Source organism: Perna viridis, chromosome 14 (genome assembly GCF_037379345.1).
Source record: "Perna viridis isolate PV_CMFRI_1.1 ecotype Kerala chromosome 14, ASM3737934v1, whole genome shotgun sequence".
Classification (NCBI taxonomy): Eukaryota; Metazoa; Mollusca; class Bivalvia; order Mytilida; family Mytilidae; genus Perna; species Perna viridis.
In genome coordinates this window covers 10,560,377-10,583,660 of record NC_142458.1, presented here as the reverse complement: position 1 = coordinate 10,583,660, position 23,284 = coordinate 10,560,377, and the positions used below count along the sequence as shown (strand labels likewise).

General features: G+C 33.2%; 1 protein-coding gene across 1 annotated transcript; it reads right to left on the bottom strand.

The window, feature by feature from the left end:
• Window positions 1-3,191: 3,191 nt before the first annotated feature.
• On the bottom strand, window positions 3,192-23,279 carry LOC148598181 (zygotic DNA replication licensing factor mcm3-like). The gene is made up of 21 exons (XM_088560833.1): window positions 23,115-23,279; window positions 22,673-22,785; window positions 21,034-21,156; window positions 20,491-20,576; window positions 18,913-19,043; window positions 17,388-17,462; window positions 16,695-16,778; window positions 16,112-16,191; window positions 14,831-14,939; window positions 13,306-13,436; window positions 13,021-13,077; window positions 12,061-12,158; window positions 11,267-11,475; window positions 10,669-10,758; window positions 8,706-8,790; window positions 7,793-7,922; window positions 6,624-6,780; window positions 5,503-5,643; window positions 4,511-4,614; window positions 3,771-3,980; window positions 3,192-3,535 (listed from the first exon to the last, which is right to left on the bottom strand). Exons 1-21 carry the CDS (start codon window positions 23,181-23,183, stop codon window positions 3,337-3,339), a joined length of 2,481 nt encoding a protein of 826 aa, XP_088416959.1. The 5' UTR covers window positions 23,184-23,279; the 3' UTR covers window positions 3,192-3,336.
• Window positions 23,280-23,284: the final 5 nt, after the last annotated feature.

Genomic DNA, 23,284 nt, shown 5'->3' with positions numbered 1-23,284 from the left:
GTGGAAGCTACTTTTAATGAAATAAAGGTCACAAATCATTCTAAAAAATGTTAAAATCGACAATTTTAGCAGTAAATGGGTGACTGATACTTAAATATTTCGGTCTAAATTTTCCACAATGCCACTTTCAGCAACGAATATGAGTGTGAACACTTCCAGTTTACCTACATGGTTTTATATGTGGAAAATGTAGATATCATAATGTCAGTTTCACATTAATGACTGTGACACCTTTATTTAAGTAAAAATTATGCAAAATGTATGAGTGCGAGCAGTTTTATTTTTCATAATGGTCTAAAACTGGACTAAAATGCTTATTTTTTTTCAGTAGTTATCATATGCGTTTCTGCGACATATATTTCTGTCAAAATTCTTCCACAATGCCATATTCCAGCATATGAATGAGTGCCTACACTTTTTATTTCTATGATGGTCTAAAATTACTGACTGAAATGCTAATTATTTCAATATAACTGTTATATAGGGGCTGCGACATATTGATTTGAGTCAAAATTCCTTAAAAATGTCATATTCTTGCAAAATGTACGAGTGCGCATATTTTTAATTTCCACGAGATTCTAAAATTATTTACTAAAATGCTATTTTTTTGTAATGTAACTACCATGTGGGTGACTGCGACCTATATATTTCAGTCAAAATTCTTCAAAGATGTCGTATTCTTTCAATGTGTATGAATGTGAACACTGAAGTTCCATAAAGGTAAAACATTTCTGCATAAACTGTTTAAAATTTTCTATATAGGTACTCTGTATCATACCGGTGTCTAGATCTGCAACCTAAAGAATTCAGTCCCAAATCTTTAAAGTCAGGAGTGTAGCAGGTATGACAGCCAATAATTTTTATTGGTACTGCATGTCATACATAAAAGTCGGGTAAAAAATTGAAAAAAAAAATCAAGTTTAAACATAGCAAGGTTCCTTCTCGTCGTATGAATCGGGATTCGGGTGCTATGCCTTTTTTTCGGAATTACATACATGTACTGTATGTAATTCAGTCAGAAGTATTCTCGAGCTAATGACTGTCAGACCTTATCTAACCTACATATCTGATCTACTTAGAACAGTTCCTGACAGGAGGGTGTTAGGACCTATGACAAATCATGACAAAGCTTGTCCGAAGTCCTGACAGACCCTGACAAGGTGACGCGGGTCAGAACAGTTTCTGACAGTTCTCTGACAGCGAATCCTGACAGGATCTAAGAGAAGTGATCGCAACTGTAGATGACAATGTTATCTATTAGAAATATCCCTCTCTCACAAGAGCAACACAAGAATGAAGATAATGCATATTGACTTGGTATAACAATACATTTTATTATGTCAGAATACACAGAGGGAAATGTACTGAATAAACTAAGATAAAATTGCAGTTTTCAAATATGATCTGCATACTACTGTAGGGGCGAGCATGTGCCCCCCCCCCCATAAATTTGCAAAGCACGTGTTGTCAGGGGTAGATTTAGGACGACTTAGGAGAATATTTAAAAAATTTAGACTTAAACATTTTTTCACCTCGCTCTGCTAGGCAAAATTTTAACTGCGCCCCCCCCCCCCACTTCCAATCTAAAATCCTGAATCCGTCCTTGTGTTGTTTCAACTAAGAGAGATCTAAGAATGATTGTTATACATATTGCCTTACAAGGTACTAGTACATCCCCACTTGTTTTATTCAGTGAAAAATAAGTGGAAGAAAAATAAACCATCGGTAAACAGGAAGTAAAATTGCAAGAGACCTGAAATTGCTTCCCACAATATGAGAACCCATAATGAAGTTGCATACCAAATATCTAAAAATATCTTATCTAAAAATTGTAAGACAATCTTTTCCTGCCAAAACAACATTCACCATTCTATATTCAGCTTTCAAAACCAACCAAAAATATTTAAATCACACAAAAAAGACGTTGATATCAGACAATAACCATCATCACTAACAACCTATACCTTTCATAAATAAACCCACATTTGAAATCGATCCACCTATTGGAAATTTGAGATAATTGTCAAAATGTGGGAGAATAATCAATTCTACCGCAACAGCATTATAATATATAATCTGTTTTCTGCTGATTTGCTGAAGGTAAGGTATTAGTTTTCTTTTATTTTCAGTTTTCCTAACCTAAATACGAAAGCTTAATAAGCGCTGCTAAGTTTCCTTCTTTGGACTATTTTTCGGCAGAGTGCAACGTGTCGTCACATATGTTGTGCAGCTATACTATAATTTTCATTCTCACTCGACTGCAGTGAAATTGAAAATTATGTATAGCAAGATCAAAGGGATTTTAAACAAAATAGTGATAATCATAAATTTTACCCAAACAGAATTGTAAGGGAGAAGGGTTTAATGAACTAGTAAGTACACATTTAATGAATGATTAAGTACACATTCTCAAGTTTCAACTTTTATTTACCAGTAGGGTAATTTCATTATATAGCAAGGTTTATGCTTGCCATACCATTTCACAATTTCTTAAGCACTATATTATAATTTTATATATACATTAAAAATTTAATTGCAATCAGTCCTAGAAAAATGCTTTATATTAACATAAAAAAAATCCTTAACAGTAGAAAGCTAATGATGTAACTGAACACAGGAGGGTGGAAACATGAAGGTATTGTATTATAGAACACACACGATCTGAACACAGTAAAGCGAAAATAAATATGTTAAAAATATGCTATCATAATTTTAAGACCACATTCTTGAATAAATGGCCACGAGGACACAAAAGTAGTTTTCAGCCAAACGTAACTGGAAAAAAAATGTTTTGAGTGAACATATATATATATATATATATATCACTATTTATTGATATTTCAATTCAGATATTTCACACACAGTGGAAAGATTTGCTGAAAAAATTAAGCATCTGAACACATTCGGTGAAAATCTTATAAAACACTGAAACCACTATCATTGCAGTATCAATACCAGACCTGAGGTAGCATCTTAACAAATGTAATTTTTTAATTAAGTAATACATTACTAAAAATCTGATATCTCGAAAAAATTTATATGTATACATGTATATGTATCAATCAATAATATCACATGCTTTTCAAGCAGCCATATAAATCCCCGTATAATAATGCTGCTTTCTGTCCATCTTAACATCAAAAGAAAAACTGCGAAAAAAAAAATTAAATAAAAGTCAACATGTTGTCATCTCAAAAAGCTTAAATTTTCTAGTTTAGACTAGAGGAATTTCAGTCAATAATAATTAGCAATATGTTGACACTCTTATAGCATGTCTTTTTTTAAATGTCTTCTTTGAAATGTCGTCGGATGCACCATAATTGCAGATCTAAATTTCTAAATTAAGAAAACAACATCATCAGCTAACATCACTTGATTTGACTCCATCATTTTTTCAATTGAGGCAAAAATGTCATCTTCACTGAATTCTCCTGGATGTTCCTTTTCCATCTGACCACGAACCTTTTCAAGCGACACTGACTGAGCATGCTCAGACTTGAACAAGTTAAAGAGTGATGCTCTGAAGCTTTTTAATCTAAAAAAAAAAAGAGAATAAAAGTGGTGAAGGCCTCTGGTTGCAATTTTGTTCAAAGCAGCAACAGACAGCCTTAACAATACTTCTACAAAGGCAAAATTCAGGAAAATGTATGAACAAAATATTAAAAATCAAAACATTAACCAATAAATACAATTCTTTTATAAAAACTGATTTAATTGATCTTAGAAAATTCAAAGTGTATTATCATTACGTCCAAGAACAATTGACTAACCTCTGTTCGTCAATTTCTCCTGTCTTTTTAGAAGTCTCTGTTTCCATGTCTTCTTCCTCCTCTTCTTGTCTTCCCCTCTTCCTTAATTTCTTCTTCTTTTGTGACTCAACCAGTTCATCCTCACTAGCTGTATCATCTTGTTCAAAGTCATACGGGTCGTAACCATCTTCTCCTTCTTTCCTTGGGGGTTTTTTGGCCCTGGGTTTTTTACTATGAAAAATAAAAATGTAAATATTTTTAAGCTTGACAAACAAGAAATATGTGAGCGATGGCTCACTAGTGATACCCCCGCTTTCCATAACAATATATGGAAAATAAACTAAGTCCTCGGTAAACAGGAAGCTGTTGTCAAATTTTTCTGAAAATTGATCTCACCATATGGAATACCTACAGGAAGAATGTGCTAAAATTTCAAGCTACTGTGATGAGTAGTCGTTGACAAAAGTGTGACATGCAAAATAGATATGGACAAACACACGGACAAAGGTAAAACAGTATACCCTTAGCACACTTTAATAACCTGGTGGACGCCTAATTCTCAAGCTTTCCCCTCTTTTCATTAAATTTCTGTGAGCTACTAAATAAAAAATTGCTAGTCACATTAAAACAGGCGTTTCTTAAATACATATAGCAGTATCAAATGGGAGGGTTAGGAGAGGTTGGATGAGGCAGGAAATCTTTGAATACAGGTGTTAGTTAAGACAGGTCTGACTCTGCAAGTTCTGTGAGCTATTACTGACCTTTTCTTGAAGGAAACCTCACCATCAACCTCATCATGTCGTTCATCTGCACTGCTTTCTCCTTCACTGTCCTGTCTCTGTCTCTTTTTTTCTTTTTTCAATACCTGAAAATAATTATAGATTATAGAGAATATCAGAAGTAAGCAGAGGGTCACAATTTTCACTTGAAATATCAAGAAATTTTTGCCACCTACTTTAAAGAAATTTCACATTAACCCACCTAATGCCTACTTTGAGATTTACTGCCACTTTTGAAAACTATTAGACTAAGAATATAGGTATCTCAGTAGCGGGTACTAAACACATATCGAGTCTTCTTTCCTAAACATGCCCAAGTACAGATGTTAAATACATGATTGATTGTTGGGGTTTAAAGCACAAGCAGCAATATTTCAGCTATATTCAGGCGATGAACACCACTGCAGGGTTTTTTAACATGCGAGGAACATGGCATCTTTTCCAACACGGTGCACCAATATGGTTTGCGGTCAGGTTTTCCGTATTATAGCCTGACAACCTTAGTATGTAACACGCCAGAAGTACCCCATTCCACCACCTGGGGCACACAGCCCAGTTGCTCTGTGGACAGAGCCCCTAGCCCCTGGCTAGAGTCTGATCACTATTTAGTTGCCTTTTATGATAAGCTTAGTGCTGCTGTGGGCTCATTCCTTTGACATCCGGACCCGCACAGGGGTGTGTTAAATATATAAATAGCATGTTGTATAAAGAAAAACCACAACTGAAATATCAATTGTGGTATGGGGAATCTGTGGATATATATGTAGTTCTGGCTGTAACATGAAACTATAAAAACTAGTGAGTAAAGCTCATTACAGTATGCTCACATCTCCCAGCATTGTCACATTATACACTAAGATTACCAATAGGACGTTAATGTTCTACAGTTTTATATCAAGTGGTCTTGATGTGTAGTTGCAGTGAAAACTTGAACGAAAAAAGTTATGGACAGATGAAAGGGCTCTTTAATTTACCTTTTTGAAGTATGCAAACTGTACAAGTTCCAATGCTGCCTGGGCATCTTCTAAGTCAACATTCTTACTGAGTCTGGCCTTCGCATGAGCTGTAGCCAAACGGATCATAGTCTCCAACGAACGGGCAGTCACAGGTTGGGTCTAAAATATAAACACACTATAATTACATCAAAGTGTTAGGACTACGATGAACTTGCACTCAATGGCAGGATAGAAAATATAAGCACATGTAAGTGTCAAGTATATCAAAGTGTTTGAACTACAAAAGAATAATAGTAAAACTGAAAGTGAAAGAAAATTTATTTGAAATGAATGAAATTCATGCCTTAACTGAGCATTTTAATGTCAATAATAATAACAACAAGCGAACTATAAACCTCAAGTTTGACTAACTCCCTAAGCACTAGGGGTGTAACAATTCCATTCCGCACAATCCGATATGTATCAATTCTTGGCTAAAAATCCGATTCAAATGTAATACTTGTTGGTGTTATTTTATTTACATTTCAACAAATCATGAAAAATATGACACACAGTCCAAAGGTATTTATAAGCCTTTATCCATTACACTGTAAGTAAATCTAAAATGTTCAAAGCAGCAGATAGCTTAGTGATTGAGATACAAAATTTGTTATGGTTGTAGTTGTGTTTTTGACTTCCTTGTAGCAAAATGAGGTATTGGATCAGAATTGTAACCAAAAAGATTGTAATGCATCAATACACTGGTGGATCATTATCACCATTGAATATTGTAATTTTTCAAACATATCCTTTCCCAAAAAGAGGAGTGTGGAATTATGAGATATGTGGACAAAGTCATTCCAATTTACCTTCAATTGGGGGGTATAATAAATTCAGAAAGAATAAGTCTGATGTCACTTTTTAGCTGTTGCTTTCCTTGCATTATCTTCTTCTTACCAACAATTTTCAATTCATATAGTCTATCAACATCCAAATTAACTTTCAAGATAGGAATGTCCGAAGACTTCAAGTTTTAAATCCACGATCAATCTGAGGAAAATCAAAAGTCCCTAATCAAGTGTCTACAAATATAGCAAAGTCCTGCACCTCAGGACACTGCTAATTTGAGTCCCTGACTAGGCAAATATATACAATCTTACCCTGGCCACATTATCACCACCTTGCAAGTTATCCTGGCTCCTCAATTTAGTGTACTCATCCGCAATATATTCAGCTGCCTCTCTTGTCAGTTGTGGTTTGAGAGCTTTAGCCACATGAATATACTTTCTCATGAACTGCATGCTCACTATTCTACTTCTGTAACAGAAATACTAGACATGATGCTGCACACATTTTTCGAGCTGGGTATACACCCTATTTGTACAGGAAATTGACTTTGAATTTCAATCAGAATTGCTTACAACGGAACTTGAAATCAATCCATCCGTTGGGAGTCGAGATAATCCTGACAAAATTTAAACAATGGGACAGAAAATGTGATTCCATGCACTACTAACTGGTTGACAGGGGGTATAATTCATTTGAAATAAGTGTTCAAGGGTTAAAGAAAACAATTCAGAATTCTACAAGAAAAGTTCCAGTTAAAAAATTACTTTCCTACAATCAGCTTTTGCATTCAAAACTTAATAAATCCTTACAGCAATTGAAGTTTTCAATTTCCTTACAGTAAAGTGATACATAATTAATAACTTTCCATCACCTTAATATCAATTGTCATAATAACAAGAAATGGGATCCTTCTCACAGGGGAAAGAAATCGGGACACTGGAGAGATTTATTTCAATCTCTAAAAGATAATATGTTGCTTATTTACTGGACAATTCTTTTCTTTCATGATACATGTAAGAAGTAGCATTTTCCTAAAGTTCTTTTAAGTCATAATTAGAATAAAATAAACTTTCACCATGAACCAAAACTCCATCCCTACAAGTACAAATTATTATGGTCTAAAGTAGCAGTCAGAAAAAAAAAAGCTACACATTTTTATTTTTGGTATTTAGTTGCTTTATATGTCTATATGATGAAATGCATTATTATTCATTCCAAGCTCTCAGGATACAATTCTCTTTAAAAATTCAAGTTTCTATACTACTTTAGTGTCATTTATAGGGTTATCTCCCTTAATTTTTAATTCTATAGAACATCGTATATAATTTATATCTTTGAAGAACAAAAGGTCTATGAAAATTTACATGTTATCTTCTGTTCACTTGGGCATCGGAAAATAAAGACATGCATGTGTCACTTTTTGCATAATTCTTAGCTGGAGTGCTACTCAACAAGAACTCACAAAAAGAAATGAACCTACCCCTTTCCCCTGTTTTCACCATGAAGTTTCTTGTCATATTTATCATAAATGGGTGTCTCTCCTTCATCTTCTTTATCTACATTAGGGTCAGAGGTTGCCAAAATGTCAACATCACTACCAAGGGGAAGAACTACAAGTAAAATACAATTATATAAATGTATATTCACACACAAGATATATGCAATTAAGTTGCAGTTTTAATAAAAATCAGACAGCAGGTGATTCATGGATGTCAAAAGCCCACAGAATTTACTTTTATTTCCTATTTAGAAACAGTTACAGACCACATGAAGTCACAGTTTTTCATTTGATAGTTGCACTTTCTTGATAAAAAAATACATTAATTTGTGTATGAAATTGACAATTGGTGAAAGTTATCCTTCTTGATTTGGTTGCATGAAGTGGGAGATAAATGTATGGTTTTCTCATAAATTCAGATCTAAATATAAAAAGTACTAACGTTATGCCCAAATGTAGCATATGTAAACTAACACTGCATCATTTGTTTGGTGGGGTTTCTACACCATGTATCACCTCTACCATAGGCAGTGCCTGAACTTTACCTGTAATGGTACTTTCATACACATGTACATAACAGAACACAATTACATGCGAACATATACATAAGTCTGTCTGTTTTTCTTGCACAGTTATATACGTTTTTTCCAGGATAGTTGTCAAAACATATCTTTTCTTTAATAGCAATCAGTTTTACATACTTGTAAACTTAACCATATTTATCCCAACATCTGCTTTATCTGCAAATATTTTTTTCCTCATCAGCTACTCAAATAAAGTGACAGATAGTCATTTAAACTCATAAAATAACATCCAAATTTTACAATACATCATTTATGTTTTTTCTGTCCATCCCACCTTTGACCTACAGAGGTAAACAGGCCTGAACTCTTACCATCGCCATCTTGTTCTCCTGGGTTTCTATAACGATGCATCCTCAGTACATGGTCAGATATCATTCTGTCATTTTCTGGGTCCATCTATATAAAAGATATGGTACAGTGATAGTAATAGTTACTTGTGCACTTTCATAGCAGAGGAAAATAAATGCTTTGGATAACTGTCAAATTTTTGTAAAATTTTCCCATGACAGGTGGTACAAATCTATAATTTTCACATGACTATAGTGCGAAGTTTCAGAGCTTTTTCTACCTTTTTCAAATAAAACCCCTGCCCCTGAGATTGGGAATTTATCATCAATTTGAAAAAAAAACTAACTTATAAAATCAGTTATTATAATGAGACATAACAACGCCGTTTTTACTTTGGATACCTTTCATTTTACAACCAATGGAAAATAAAGGTTTAAAAGGAAGACTATAGTGCGAAGTTTCAGAGCTTTTTCTACCTTTTTCAAATAAAACCCCTGCCCCTGAGATTGGGAATTTATCATCAATTTGAAAAAAAAAACTAACTTATAAAATCAGTTATTATAATGAGACATAACAACGCCGTTTTTACTTTGGATACCTTTCATTTTACAACCAATGGAAAATAAAGGTTTAAAAGGAAGACTATAGTGCGAAGTTTCAGAGCTTTTTCTACCTTTTTCAAATAAAACCCCTGCCCCTGAGATTGGGAATTTATTATCAATTAAAAAAAAAAACCAAAAAAACTAACAAATAAAATCATTTATTATAATGAGACATAACAACGCCGTTTTTACTTTGGATACCTTTCATTTTACAACCAATGGAAAATTAAGGTTTAAAAGGAAGAAAGTAGGTTAAGGAGCTACTTCTCTTCATCTGTCTGTCCATTATACATACAATAAAGGGAGTCATTTTCACTGAGTTAGAGTGCTTAATATAGCATATTTTTGTGGTCCATCTGAAAACATGGAAATAATTTCACAAAATATATATGGGATCAGGCTCCTAGTTAACCACTTAACATCTGCCATAATTTGAATCCCCAAAATTTTCTAATATTACACCCACCATACAATAATTTGTGTCATCATTGAACCATTATTATTCAAACTTGGGGCTTTTTCTACCCTTGATTTACCACTGGTTATGGGCCCTATTCCCAATGATAAAAAGTGTCTTTTTTTCCAAAAATTTATCATTAATTTCCCAACTGAAGCAAGCAATAAAAAAGTTGTCAATTAGTTCATCTATCAGTAGAATAAAAGTCATATTCTACTGTTGAGTCAGCAAATTGTTAAATGTCGTAGTTTCTCAAGAGCAATTTTGATATCTTGGAAAGAAATATTCTTCAATTTACAATAATTATTTCAAAACACTGATCATGACCCAAACTAAAATAGCAGAGAAAACCTGCTCTCAATGTTAGTAACCCAAGCTAAAAGAACAGAGAAAGTAGACTTTACTTAACACAAAATTTTAAATTTTACATCGGAGCAAAGTTTGGTCAAGTCAACTTGAGGACAAGTCAATTGTAAATAGCAATTAACTCACAAATTGACTATCAATTAACAGATTAAGCATTTAGCCATCAAAAATGATAGAAATATTCAAATCAAATTATTATTTTTAAGAAATCATTCATGAACACAATCTTTTTAACTACCATAAAGAGAAAGAATTTTTGTTGCCGAAATGGGGACTATAACCTTCAACAGTATTTAGTCTATCACTTCCAAGTTTTAAGTAGCACTCCACATGAGAATCATGCAAAATATGATGCATGGTTGGAAAGCCCATGTTTTAATATTTGATATTTTGTTTAAAATGTTATAGTAAACCAAAAGTAACATGTGGCTTTTCATACAACCCTTGTTCATGGAAGATAAAAATTATGTAGAATGCACTGCAGAATTCAAAATTAAGGTAGATAACTCTGCAAATGACACTAAAATACAATAGAAACTGTTGGATTTTCAATATACCCACCTTATCTAGAACAATGAAGAGCAGATCAAAACGAGACAACAGGGAGTCCTGTAGTCCTATATTTTCCATGGGACTTTTGTACTGGTCATACTGAAACAAAAAACATCAGTTGTGAGAATATATTATCACATTAGAAATCAGGCCTAAAATAATGATCGGTGTTTTTGCTAACCCAACCTCATCGAAGTAATTTAGGAATTAACAGTAATTTAAATACATTTTTAAACATGTGTAAACTTTACATTGGTCTTAAACTCATCCATGATTTTACAAGGTCTACAAACAAAGCAGAAATTGGCAAAATCGAAAGTAAATATACAGTACAAAAAGAATTGTAATGGTAAAATCTGGATGTGAAATAGTTAATTTCCCCCCAAAAAAGCGAAAAAAAATCATGTCTGTAAACTGTACGGACCTGCAGCCCAAAGGCGTTATCACTTATATAGGTCATACTATGGGCAGACCCGCTTACAATGACAATCTATATGTTTTGCTGTATTTTATGACAGTGATTTTAACATATTTACTAGGGAGAGAATGGCAATATAGTAAAATCTGCAGGCAAAATAGGAGAATCATCTCTGCTATGACGACCTACCCTTCCATAGACAGGATTAGCAGCTGCTAACACACTACATCTAGCATTTAATTTGGCATGGATGCCAGCCTTGGCAATGGTGACACGACCCTGTTCCATTACTTCATGTATGGCTGTTCTATCGATGTCAGACATTTTGTCGAATTCATCAATGCATACCACGCCTCGGTCAGCTAAAACCATAGCACCTGCCTCTAAGCGTCTCTCACCTTTAAAATTTTTTTTTTGTAGAAAATCATACAACTGTTATTAAGTGCTGTACAAGATGTATACAGAAGCATTAAACAGTTTACCTATGAGGGAATAAAGCCAATTTTTTTTTTTTTAAACATTTTTTAAAACAAAAGTTGGGTAGTACAAATGCAGGAATGCAAATTTCTTCTGACAGTTTTAAAATCAAGGCACTATGATGTGTTTTACTCAAGGATTGTTTTTTTCTGCTTAAATTTTTGACCATATTCTGCAATATAACCATATCTGGGGCAGTTATGCTTCATGAAGTGCAAAGTATAAACATGAAGATGAAATGAGTTAGGTATTCTCCCACTTGTATGCACCAAAATTGCTTCCTTCAGGAATAATATTTAGGCAACCCATATACCAAACTTAAAATAAAGCCATCTACTTGGAGCCAAAATAATTGTGATGAAATTCAAACCAATAGCCATAGAAGGTGATTCCAATATACCACCTACTCATGGGAATATAATTTTCTGAATACAACAACAGAATAGAATATTATTTTTGGAAACTTACCATAATATTGTATCATTAATCAACAGTAACGGACTCACCTGTCTCCTGATCAGATGTAACAGCTGCAGTCAGACCTACACCTGAAGACCCTCGACCTGTTGTTGGTACAGCCCTAGGTGCTGTGTGCAAAACGTATCTAAAAAATAAAGGAAAATCAACAAATCTCTCCTAACAAAATTGTTCATAAATATTTAGAAGCACTAAGTTACCACTCTTCATTTCCACCACATACCACTAATACATGTACATGTAATAGTTTTGCGACCAATATGTAGTTTAGTCATTGAGTATAACATCTTCACTTACATGTATATACAAATTTTGATTTATGGAAATGTTTTTCCTCTTCAATTATTTATATTGTCTTTCGTTCATGTACATGTATATTCTAGGCATAACTATAATAAAAGTTTCAGTCTAATTCTAACTGATAATTTCCTCAACACCAACATGACCTAAGGAAAACTAATCACGAGCTGATTGTATTCTTGATCTTTCTATGATTTTTCATGATATTTACAGCAATAGCAATGATTACATTCAGGTGATAGATCTGTTTTGACAATCATCTGACGAACTTCCTTAGGTTAGTTAATTGGACATCTGACCAAGAGGATTTAAATTTTCTGACATAGAATACCCAGTGATCAAATTTAAGGGGAAATACTTGCTAAATGCAAGCTGAAATTCAATTTTGCTAGTAGAAATTATTTCCACTTGCTAAAATTTGCTAGTGGAATTCTAAATGTCATATATGGTAATTCCAGAAATAACCCAAAAAACTTCAAATTTAGTGAGTGTAAATTTTCAGTGCTTGTTAAATTTAGCTAGTGGAAAAAATTCAATCCCTGAATACCCATGGCATACATATCGTAAATAGTTTTAATCACCCAGTTAAGGCAGTTTATATAGTAACTGTTTAAAGGAAAACTCCTCCCTTGCCCCTGAATATCACCACTGTGTACATGTATGTGCTATAATTTCACATATCACCTTACCTCAACATCTGTGACTTGGCAACAGAAGGATCTCCTATCAACAACACATTGATGTCTCTAAAACATAATAGAAAATATCCATTAATTTGTTGATGCATATCTTGACTTTGCAGCAAGGCAAAGTTCAAGGAATTTTAATTTCTTGGCATTTTATTTAAGGTTTCTAATCAACAAGATGTTTCTGATGAAAATTTGGACGAACTGAGCAATGGCCAAGGTGATTGGAATAGACCACCCACTGCCTTTGTCTTCCATGGCCACATAGTACAACTAATAAACAAATACCCTCTAATTCTTGTCCCATTGGCGAGCACCTTCTCTGTACCTCCCAATAACATGCACAAAACTGCCTTCTTGATATACTCATGTCCATGGATAGATGGCGCCATTGACCTACCAAGCACCTCAAACACATCCTGAAAATAAAGCCCTTATAGGAGAGTTCATTGGCAGAAAATCAAATATCACTAAATGTGCATTCAAAATCTCATTTGTATCAGTGACTGAAAATGTACATGAAGTAAGCTGACAATGATCAAAAATGATATTAAGTTGTCACAAACAAGTGTCCTCTTAAAGCATTACAAACTGCCCCCCTCCCCCAACCATATTTTTGTTACCAAAAGTCGATATGCAGAAATCAATCAAATATATCAGGAAGCATTGAAGAAAACCACAAAACTAAACTATTGTAAACACATGTTTCTGTTTTTGTGGATTATGTCAAGTCAACATCTTTGAGGACATCAGTTTTAACAGCATTCAAGTAGCACTCCAGCTAAGAATCATGCAAAATAAGATTTGTGGGTAAAAAGCCTACATATTTTTATTTTTAATATTTTGTTTAAAATTGCTGTAGTAAACAGAAATTAACATTCCATTCTTCATATAACCCGTGTTCTTAGGAGATAAAAATCGTATAGAATGCACTGTAGATTTCAAAATTGAGGGAGATTACTCTGTAAATGACACTAAAATACAATAGAATCTGTTACAATTTTAATGTTGATTACCTCCAAAGAGCAGACAGAATAATTACACCTCATAATATATAGACCCATAAAACAAATTAATTTCAAAAATAAAAATATGTAACCTTTTTGGATGTATATTACATTTTTCAGATTTTGCATTATTCTTACCAAGACAGCATTTAAAAGAAATGATTTGTGTTATATGGCATTACAGTCAAATTTGCTGTTATCATTTTTTTCGGTGATTTTCTGTACAACACAGTTTTACAGTATTAGAACATGAGTCGGACACTAATGCTCCACCATTCCTCTGATTTAAGGGAATAATTACAGCCAGTAAAACAGTGAACTTCAGGAGATATTTATAGTCTTACCTTGATGAAATTACAATTAACCAACAAGCTGCCTGAAGTAGTTAATTGGACAACAGAGAAGATTTAAACTTTCTATCAAACACAGATTTAACAAGAAATCTGTGGTGTGAAGAAAATTAACAAAGTCCTCGGTAAACAGGAAGTTGTAATTTTTTGTCGAAAATGGATCCCACCGTAAAATAACTACAGGAAGAATGTGTTAAATATCAAACAGCTGTAATGAGTAGTTACTTAGAAAACTGTAAGAGATTGAAACATGTTCAATATTTACATGTATACCTTCAGATGGCGATATAAATACATTAATAAATTACATACTACAGGAAGTTCAAATCATTGTCAATTTTATCACTAACTATTAAGAACATTCATCAGGTAATACTCATCCAATCAAAAGAAAACCATTTTTATCTAATGAACTTACTAATTTAACTGGCTGTAAAATCTATTATTAAATATTACCGTGTTCTTTTGTCTGCTGAATTTCTTTATTTTGGCTACGTCCTCGGCAGAAAACATTGGAGCCATTTCTTTACTTAGAAGCTGTACATTGTTAGCAATAAGTATGGTCCTGGGTAAAGATTAAGAAAATTATACTAGAATACCATCTCTAATTTGAAAGAGAACGTAACCAAGAGTATACAACACACACCAAATTTGGAATCAATCCATCCAGTGGGAGGAAATACATGTATGCAATTAGGGCCTACAAGTATATGTAAAATCAAATGTGCTATGGAACAGAGATTTGAATAATAAAAGATAATGCAGAGGGCCTCGCTGGTGGTTATTCAAATGCTAAATCAATTTACTATTTTGGTTTATGGTTGACAATACTCTGCAATTTCTTTTGATTTTTTTCTAGAGGTGAAGACTCAAACCTAGTTATATTGCTGAACTCCAAAAGGCATCAAAATTACAAAGCAAACATAGTTTTGTGACAGACAGACAGACAGAAAAGCAGATGAATTTTTTTTAAACTGTCAAATGAAATCAAATGACGTGCATCACATTACAAAACATTATATTTTAGTGAATTAGTCTGAAAATGAAAACAAAATAAGTTTTTTTCCACATAATATTATAGAAATTTGAAATGTCACTACTATCTTCGTCATAAATTTATAATAAATACATGCATCTATCTATCATACAACAATGTTGCAAAAACTATATATATATCAATGGGGTTTTGAAATAAGAGATTAAGCACATGGGTGGATCTTACTGTTTATGATTTTTCCGTGTTTGTACAGGTACCTAATCAAATGTCTTGATCAAACTCAAGGTATCATTTAAGGACGTTGACCTAGGGTAAGGGACATAACTCATGAAATCAGTGATATGTATGTATTATGTTCAATTTCACCAAAGCCTCTCAAGCTTTTATTTGATGCAGAATAAAATGAATCTAAGTTAATTAGATGCTTACATAGGATTGATGGAAAATGCTGCATACAAACATTTAAATCATTTTTAAGAGTTGTATCCCTTACCCTAGGTCTACCTCTTTAAATCTCAGATGTCGCCTGAATATAGCTGAAATATTGCTGCTCGGGCGTTAAACCCCAACAATCAATCAATCATTAAATCTCAGATGTACTGTACAGGAATGGTTTACCACGTCAACAAACAAACCGGAAATTGGCAAAATAGAACTTAATATGCAGTAAAAGAAAGAGAAAATCCAGATTTGGAATAGTGGAATTCCACCTGCAGCCACTGAAATTTACAAGAAAATACCTGAAAGTTCCAGTAGTAAATCCATTCCTTTTTCCTGGTAGACATCTGTACATACCAATAACTTGAATTCTGTCTCCTGGCTAGAAAATTTAATATACATGTACATGTATGCAAGTTCAACAACCACAATGAAGCAGCTAAAAAAAACCATATTCATTAATAAAGTATAGGTGTTTATTTATAGGGAGTAAAGCCTATTAACAACAGCACTAGGAATCAGGAACATGATTGGGCACTAGGAACCAGGAACATGATTGGGCAATGATATTTCCACTACATCCTAACTAGTAGATACTTAAAATACACCTATTTGTGTTAAATATAAACAGGGCAGGTTGAGATAGTCCATCTGCTAGGTTAATAATACACTTTCCAGAAAAAAAACTTTAATAAATTGTCCAACAAATTTTGGACAAGTCCGTCAGATAATGGCAAACAACTCATTTCTTACTTTTGCTTAGATATGAAGAGATTTTTTTTTTGAGTGTTCATTCAATTAATAGGTATGTCATTTAGAAAGATCTACTGTAGTATTTTTCCCTATGAAGACAAGTTTACTGTTAAACCAGTGTTAAAACCTTACTTTGCAGTTGTCCACCAGGTCATTGTCACAGATGATATCTACAGATCTGGGTAACTGTCCAGCAGGGGCTTTCTCTGGCATTTCCTGAAACATACATACTGAAATTAGCAAGTTTGTTGATCGTTCTGAACAACTCAAGTTCAAGGAATGGGTACAGACTAGAGTTAGTGGTTCCAAATCTGTGGAGGTAAACTTTATTCTAGAAGATACACACATCGGGGATTGAATTTCAGAATTAGTAAAATTACTAGCTAAATAATTAAGTACTGAAAATTTACACTCACTAAATTAAAGTTTTTGGGGTTATTTCTGGACCTGACCTATATGACATATTGAAATCCACTAGCAAATTTTAGCAAATGCAAATAATTTCTATTAGCTAAATTGAATTTCAACTTGCATTTAGCAACTATTTTCCCTTAAATTCGATCAGTGCACACATATTTAAACCTACATACTGAAATTAGCCAGTTTGTTGACATTTTTGAACTTCTCACGTTCATGAAATGAGTATGGAGACTTAAGTTCATGGTACCCAATCTGTGAAGGTAAACTTTATCCTAGGACATACACATATATTGACCAGAGTTTGCTGTTTTGGCATTGGAAAATGCTTTCATTCAGCTTTAAGGCACCTCTGAAATTTTTTTTCACTAGGTTTATGCAATACAGAAATGATTATTTATCACCAACCTGTATACTGAATGTCTGGTGATCTTTATAAACTGACAATCCAAATTCAGTCTCCAACAAGTTTCCATCTTCATCCTGAATAGGGACAAAACAAATTTACTTTTAAGTATCAAGCCTTTTTTTTCTTAGATCATGATTTTACGAGGTCTACAAACAAAGCGGAAATTGGCAAAATCAGAAGTAAATATACAGTTAAAATATGAATCTTAGGGCCAAAAAAAAATAATATATATATCTGTTTTGGGTTTCCCGACCGACCCTAAATTTTTCTCCCGACCCCAATACATTTTTTCTCCCAAATTAACAAAATCAATTTCCGGTATAATACGGATCATTTTCGGTAAAACTGAAAGTACGTTAAAAACCAGGTCACAATAGCATTTGAATAGGTGACTGATTTATATCACGTAAATCCAAGCGTATTACTATGATGAGCACAATGGAAAGCACGAGTATCGTGGCACTAAAATATAGTAAATGCTGTCACCAAGAAAGCAAATCTCTCGTGTCACCACTTCCAAATAGACTGATTGAATAATTAGATTTTTCTTGTGCAGGTTCAATTACAACTTAAACAGATCATATTCAAGAGCCTTTTATCCCCCAGTCTTTGTCCAGTGTCAGACTGATAGTTTTAGATTGATAGTTTTTAACAATTAAACATTAAAAGCCTTAAGGAGGTTTGAATTTTTAAGTCCAAAACACAAAACCAGACAGAATAATTAGACATAGAAGACACATAGAACAACACTATAAAGAAACACATATTACAATCAGCAACATGAACTTGTGTTAATTCTAGAGTGAACTCGGCTGCTCTAGGCAGGGCAGCGGTTTCAGCTTGTTGCCACTTATTTTACGGTACCAGACATACATTTGTACCTATATAACATACAGGTTAGACATACTTCATACTCAAGGTTTAATAAAACAAATGAATGAAACATTTTGATAACACTATTCATATCAATATGCATTTTTCACTTTGTCTTTCAAAAAATACTTCAATGAACAGAGAAATTTGTAACTTTTTAAAATATATTTGCAGGTAACATTTTAAAATACAGTGTTCTTAAATCTTGTTCAAAATTTCTACAAAAAAATAAGTGTATTGTAATGTAATAAAAGACATGATTAGTAGGTGTGTATGTTAAAAATTAAACTTTCTAATTAAAACCATACACTTTCATGACTTAAACAGGATGCTATTTTACAAATATAGGCTCAACTTCAGTCGAGAAAAAATAAAATGAAAATGCCGACCTATATACCCTATTTTTGGGAGGAATGTAACCCTAAACAGACATTTTTTTTGGCCTAACAGTAAAATCTGGATTTGAAATTGATGAATTCTGCTAAAAAGCAGAAAAAAATCTTGTCTGTTTCTTATTTCTAAGTCCCACACATCTAAAAACCAATGATTCGGAAAACTGACATGGTAATTCCAATATACAACCCACATGAAAAGTGGGGGTAAAGAACTATGCGCATAGCTAAAGGAAAATGATCATGTCCTAAAACTCACTTTGGTAGGGTAAACACTGGATGAAGGAACAGCTTCTAATGACGTCATGTCTGTGTATCTTCTCTCCAATGACTTCTTTGTAGCAGGACAGTAATGAACACTACGGACTACCTTTGGTCTTATCAAGGAACCTAAAATTACAAAAAGTTGGCATTTGCTTTAGGGTGGAGTTGATTGAACTAGTTAGGTCTACATTTCAACAAATTTTGATAGTTAATTAAGACATAAACACTATAATTATCAATAATTAGAGGACATATCCATTGCTCGCCTTTTGCCACTAGCCTTGGGCTAGTAAAAATTGGTTCGGGATAGTGAAATGATGTGTACTTTTCTAGTTTCGGGTTAGTTGAATCCTATACAGTCCTCTATTATACGGGCTAGTCATTGAGAATTTTGAAGGAATGGACTGCACATCATCCATTTAGACTTGCCAACCCCTTTCTAATAAATTGTAAGGAACACATCATAAAACAATTATATGAATTAAAAAATAGTTACAAGTTAATATTTTGTCACAAATTTCCGCTGTAGTTCAAACACATACACATGTTTGGACACAGTCCTTTTTCAAATGGTTTTCATACCAGGAATGACAAACAACAGTTACTGAGCTATAAAAGATAGAACAGAACCAAAAAAACATCCATATACAAAAACAAGTGCTATCTTTAACCGATGCGGTAAAATTTTGTTCTTTAAACTTTTTATTTTCGGCATTTCATTCAGGAAATAACACATGGCATGCAATTTAGATATAGTTTTTTGGAACGCCACTATGTTATCAGTACATTTATTTGATCAATTGGGAAACAGAATTGTGATTGGGTGACTTGCGTTGACTGTCTAAGGTCAAAGTGTAAAATATACTGTGTCGGAAAAATCCTTGGAAAGTTAGCCAAACTGTAAGAGCGAAAGATGACCTTAGAAATTGTCTTCGGCCAAAAACATCAGGGAGGGCAACTTGGGTGATTTGTTCTTAAAATTTGATGATGATTTTTTTTTTAACTAATAAGGTGTCAAAACATGGAGTCTGAAAAATGGTTCATAATTAGTCTAAATTCGGTCATATTAATCTAAATTTGTATTTACCTTTTTATACCATGTACTAGAGCAAAGAATGATTGATGGTAAGTTAATACATTACAAAGTGTTTCCCAGTGTACTATCAAACGTGTAATCAATCGAAAATGCATGTCATGTAATACTTCTTGTGAAATTGACAACTGAACAATCCATTACAATAATATTCTATCGAAGTGGAGTATCATTAAAACAAGAATCAGGGTGATATCTTCGATCTGATTACCTTATAAGGAGGTAGACCTACGGTAAGGGACACAACTCTTGAAATCAGTAATATGTTTTTATCATATTGAATTTCAACAAAGCACATCAAGCTTTCATTTGAAACAGAATGAAATCAGTCCAATTACTTTGATGCTTACATGAGTTTGATGTAAAATGCTGAAGACAAACTTTCCAATGATTTGTGAGAATTGTGTCCCTTACCCTAGGTCTACCTCCTTAATTTGTTTTGTTTACAACAGTCTAATATACCACCAACATTATACATACATTTGGTCACAATACCTTCAACACAAACCATGTTACCAAGGAAACGAGAGGTTAGTGATCTAGGTGTAACATGCTTAGCTCCAAAACTGTAAAAGAAGAGTTATATCACACATTGCTGGACTTTTGAAATTTGAAGTTAGCATGCGTAAAGTGATTTTTTTCAGATTTGAAAAAGAAAAAACACCAACTTATTGTATGGTGATACTTTGTAGAATTTTTCTTGCATGCTGTTTGTTTTACTGCCATAAAGCCGACCTTAAAAAATTACCTACCCACATCTAAAATTTTAAGTCATTTAACAGCAAACTAACATTATTTAAGGATTGCCTAAGCAGTATTTTGGAAGAAATTTTGCGAAAGGGCCATTTATATGATCTTTAGAACTTCAATGGGTCATTTCTTTAACAACCTTTGTAACAAATTATGATTTTTAGGGACATTTTCAGTTGGAATGAGATAAATGGCACATGGCCCCCTCTAATCCCAATCACTGTACACGAGTGAAAACTGATTTTACTATAAAATGTGATGCTTTAACATTACCTTCCTTCAAAACCAACAAAGAATTCCTCATGCTGTTTACTGTACGTGGGATCAGCTGATGCTACAAATTCTTTCAGTGCTCTTTGAAAGGCAACACACTCTTCAAACGACTCATTTAGCAACCTATAAAAATTGAAATCAATTTTTTTCTATCTTTTTAAATTTTTCAAAGGACTAAAATCATGATGGTAAATAAAAGTATTGCAGAATATCATATTTTGAGCAGGCAGGTGTGTTTATGAAGTGCTCGTTCAGATTATCTGAACACAGTCTACTTCGTTTCAAACTCGTGTTTCAATCTTCACAGATACCATTTTAGAACACAAGCACAAAACAAAAAATTAATGACATTCTTATGACATTCTTCTTAAAAATTAATTGGCTTGCAACTCTACAATTGGAAGAAATCTCACAAGCCCAAAACAAGTTTTACTGGCCAGAGCCGTCAGATTTGGGTTTAGATTCTAATATTACAGGAATTACATGATCTATATGTGAACATACCTTTAAAACTACATTTAATCTTAATTTTTTTAAATCAGCAGTGCACACACTGGGTTTAGATTCTAATATTACAGGAATTACATGATCTATATGTGAACATACCTTTAAAAATACATTTAATCTTAATTTTTTTTTCTATTCAGCACACACCATTAGCTGTAACAGTGATCAATTCACTTGAAATACAGAATGTATGCAGATACCAATGGTTCAACTTTACTATCAACAAGAGAGAAAGCTCCTAGACTTTTTTATCCAAAGAAATCCTTCTTAAGAATGATCCCAAAAAGAAAATATGAAATAGGGCAGGTCCAAGACATGACTAAATGAAATTTCAATGGTCCAGCAGTAAGAACCATGCTAATTTTAATCCAAGGCTATATGTCCCCCCAGAAGTCGGAGACTATCTAAAGTAACATCATTTATTATTTAAATCATATAGCTTTAGTACTAAGAGCTAGGTTTTGATCGACCGCTGTATTATTGCTGCCATTTTTTGCAGAATTTTGGGAGCCAGAGCAGCCCCTGAATACCCTTTATAATGTATTCTTTACTTATTACTTTTTATTTATTTTAAATAATCAATTGTACGCTAATTTCTTACTCATGTTAGCCTGTTCACGTTCAAATTTTACAAAATACTGCGTCTTTTCAGCATTTACTCTGCGCACTAACATTTTAAACAAATTAGTGAAAGTTGAACTGGAACATCACCAAATTAAACCAAGAACAACGTCAAATTTAATTAGGAACAAGCTTGAATTTAAATGGGAACCTCCAATTTAAATACGCTGTGAATCTTATATTTATCGTACACACCAAATCTTATTGGGAATATCCAAATTTTAAATCGATACCCTATTTTATCATTTTACTCTAATTTTGACAGCACAAGTTCGAATTTAACTCTGAACATCAAATTTATTATGTAAATCCAAAAAATTTGGTATTTCACGTTTAAATCAGTAAAACGTGAGGAAATAAGGCACTTTTAATGACCAGTGTCAAATCAGTTAGTATTACATTGCACTGTGTTCTCTATACATGAATCAAGTTTGATAGAAGTTATAAGGAAAGGGCATGCAACAAACCACTTCCTTCTGTCAGCTTTTGTAACTCTGAAAGCCTTACTTACGTTAAAGCTCTTTTCGGATTCTTTCTTCTTAAATCATTAATGTTCACTTTCAGTCTGATATCATTATTGGTGATCATATCTCGAACTTTCTGTTGATAAATTCCTTGGTCTTCCTAAAATGGAAATATGTCAATGAATACATGCAGTTTACTACAAATGTCTGCAACTATGCTAAAAAAACATAAATGCCTGATATAGTTGCAAATTTCTATAGATTACCACAGACAAAAACCATGTCATGAATATACAGTCCATGAACCAAAAATGGGTACATTCTCTGAAAATCGTGAACTTCAGCTCTTCAAAATTTAGTGACAGGGTCAGGTATTGGCAATGACAGCTACCATTTAATGCACCAAGCAAAAACGACATCGAGCGAGTTGTTTTGGGGGTGGCTTTTTTGCAGGTTGTTTACGTGGCCTGTTCTTATATTGCGACTTACCCCATCGTCAAGGAAATCGAGATATTCTCGCTGAATCTCAATGATTCGCTGGTCGATTTCTGCTGCCATTGCTGATGTATTTCTACGAGCTTTTTGATAATTTCACTTCTTTGTGTTGATCTTGATTATTTCCCGCCGTTTGTGTCACATGGGTTCTTCTTTTATTAAAA

Excerpts from the sequence above, each read along its gene's own strand:
- LOC148598181 (XM_088560833.1), bottom strand. The coding sequence starts at position 23,183 with ATGGCAGCAGAAATCGACCAGCGAATCATTGAGATTCAGCGAGAATAT. Across the intron at positions 8,791-10,668 it reads TCTTCATTGTTCTAGATAAG|ATGGACCCAGAAAATGACAG; the intron begins GTGGGTATATTG and ends TCTTTTATATAG. Across the intron at positions 3,981-4,510 it reads GAGGTTTCCTTCAAGAAAAG|TAAAAAACCCAGGGCCAAAA; the intron begins GTCAGTAATAGC and ends TATTTTTCATAG.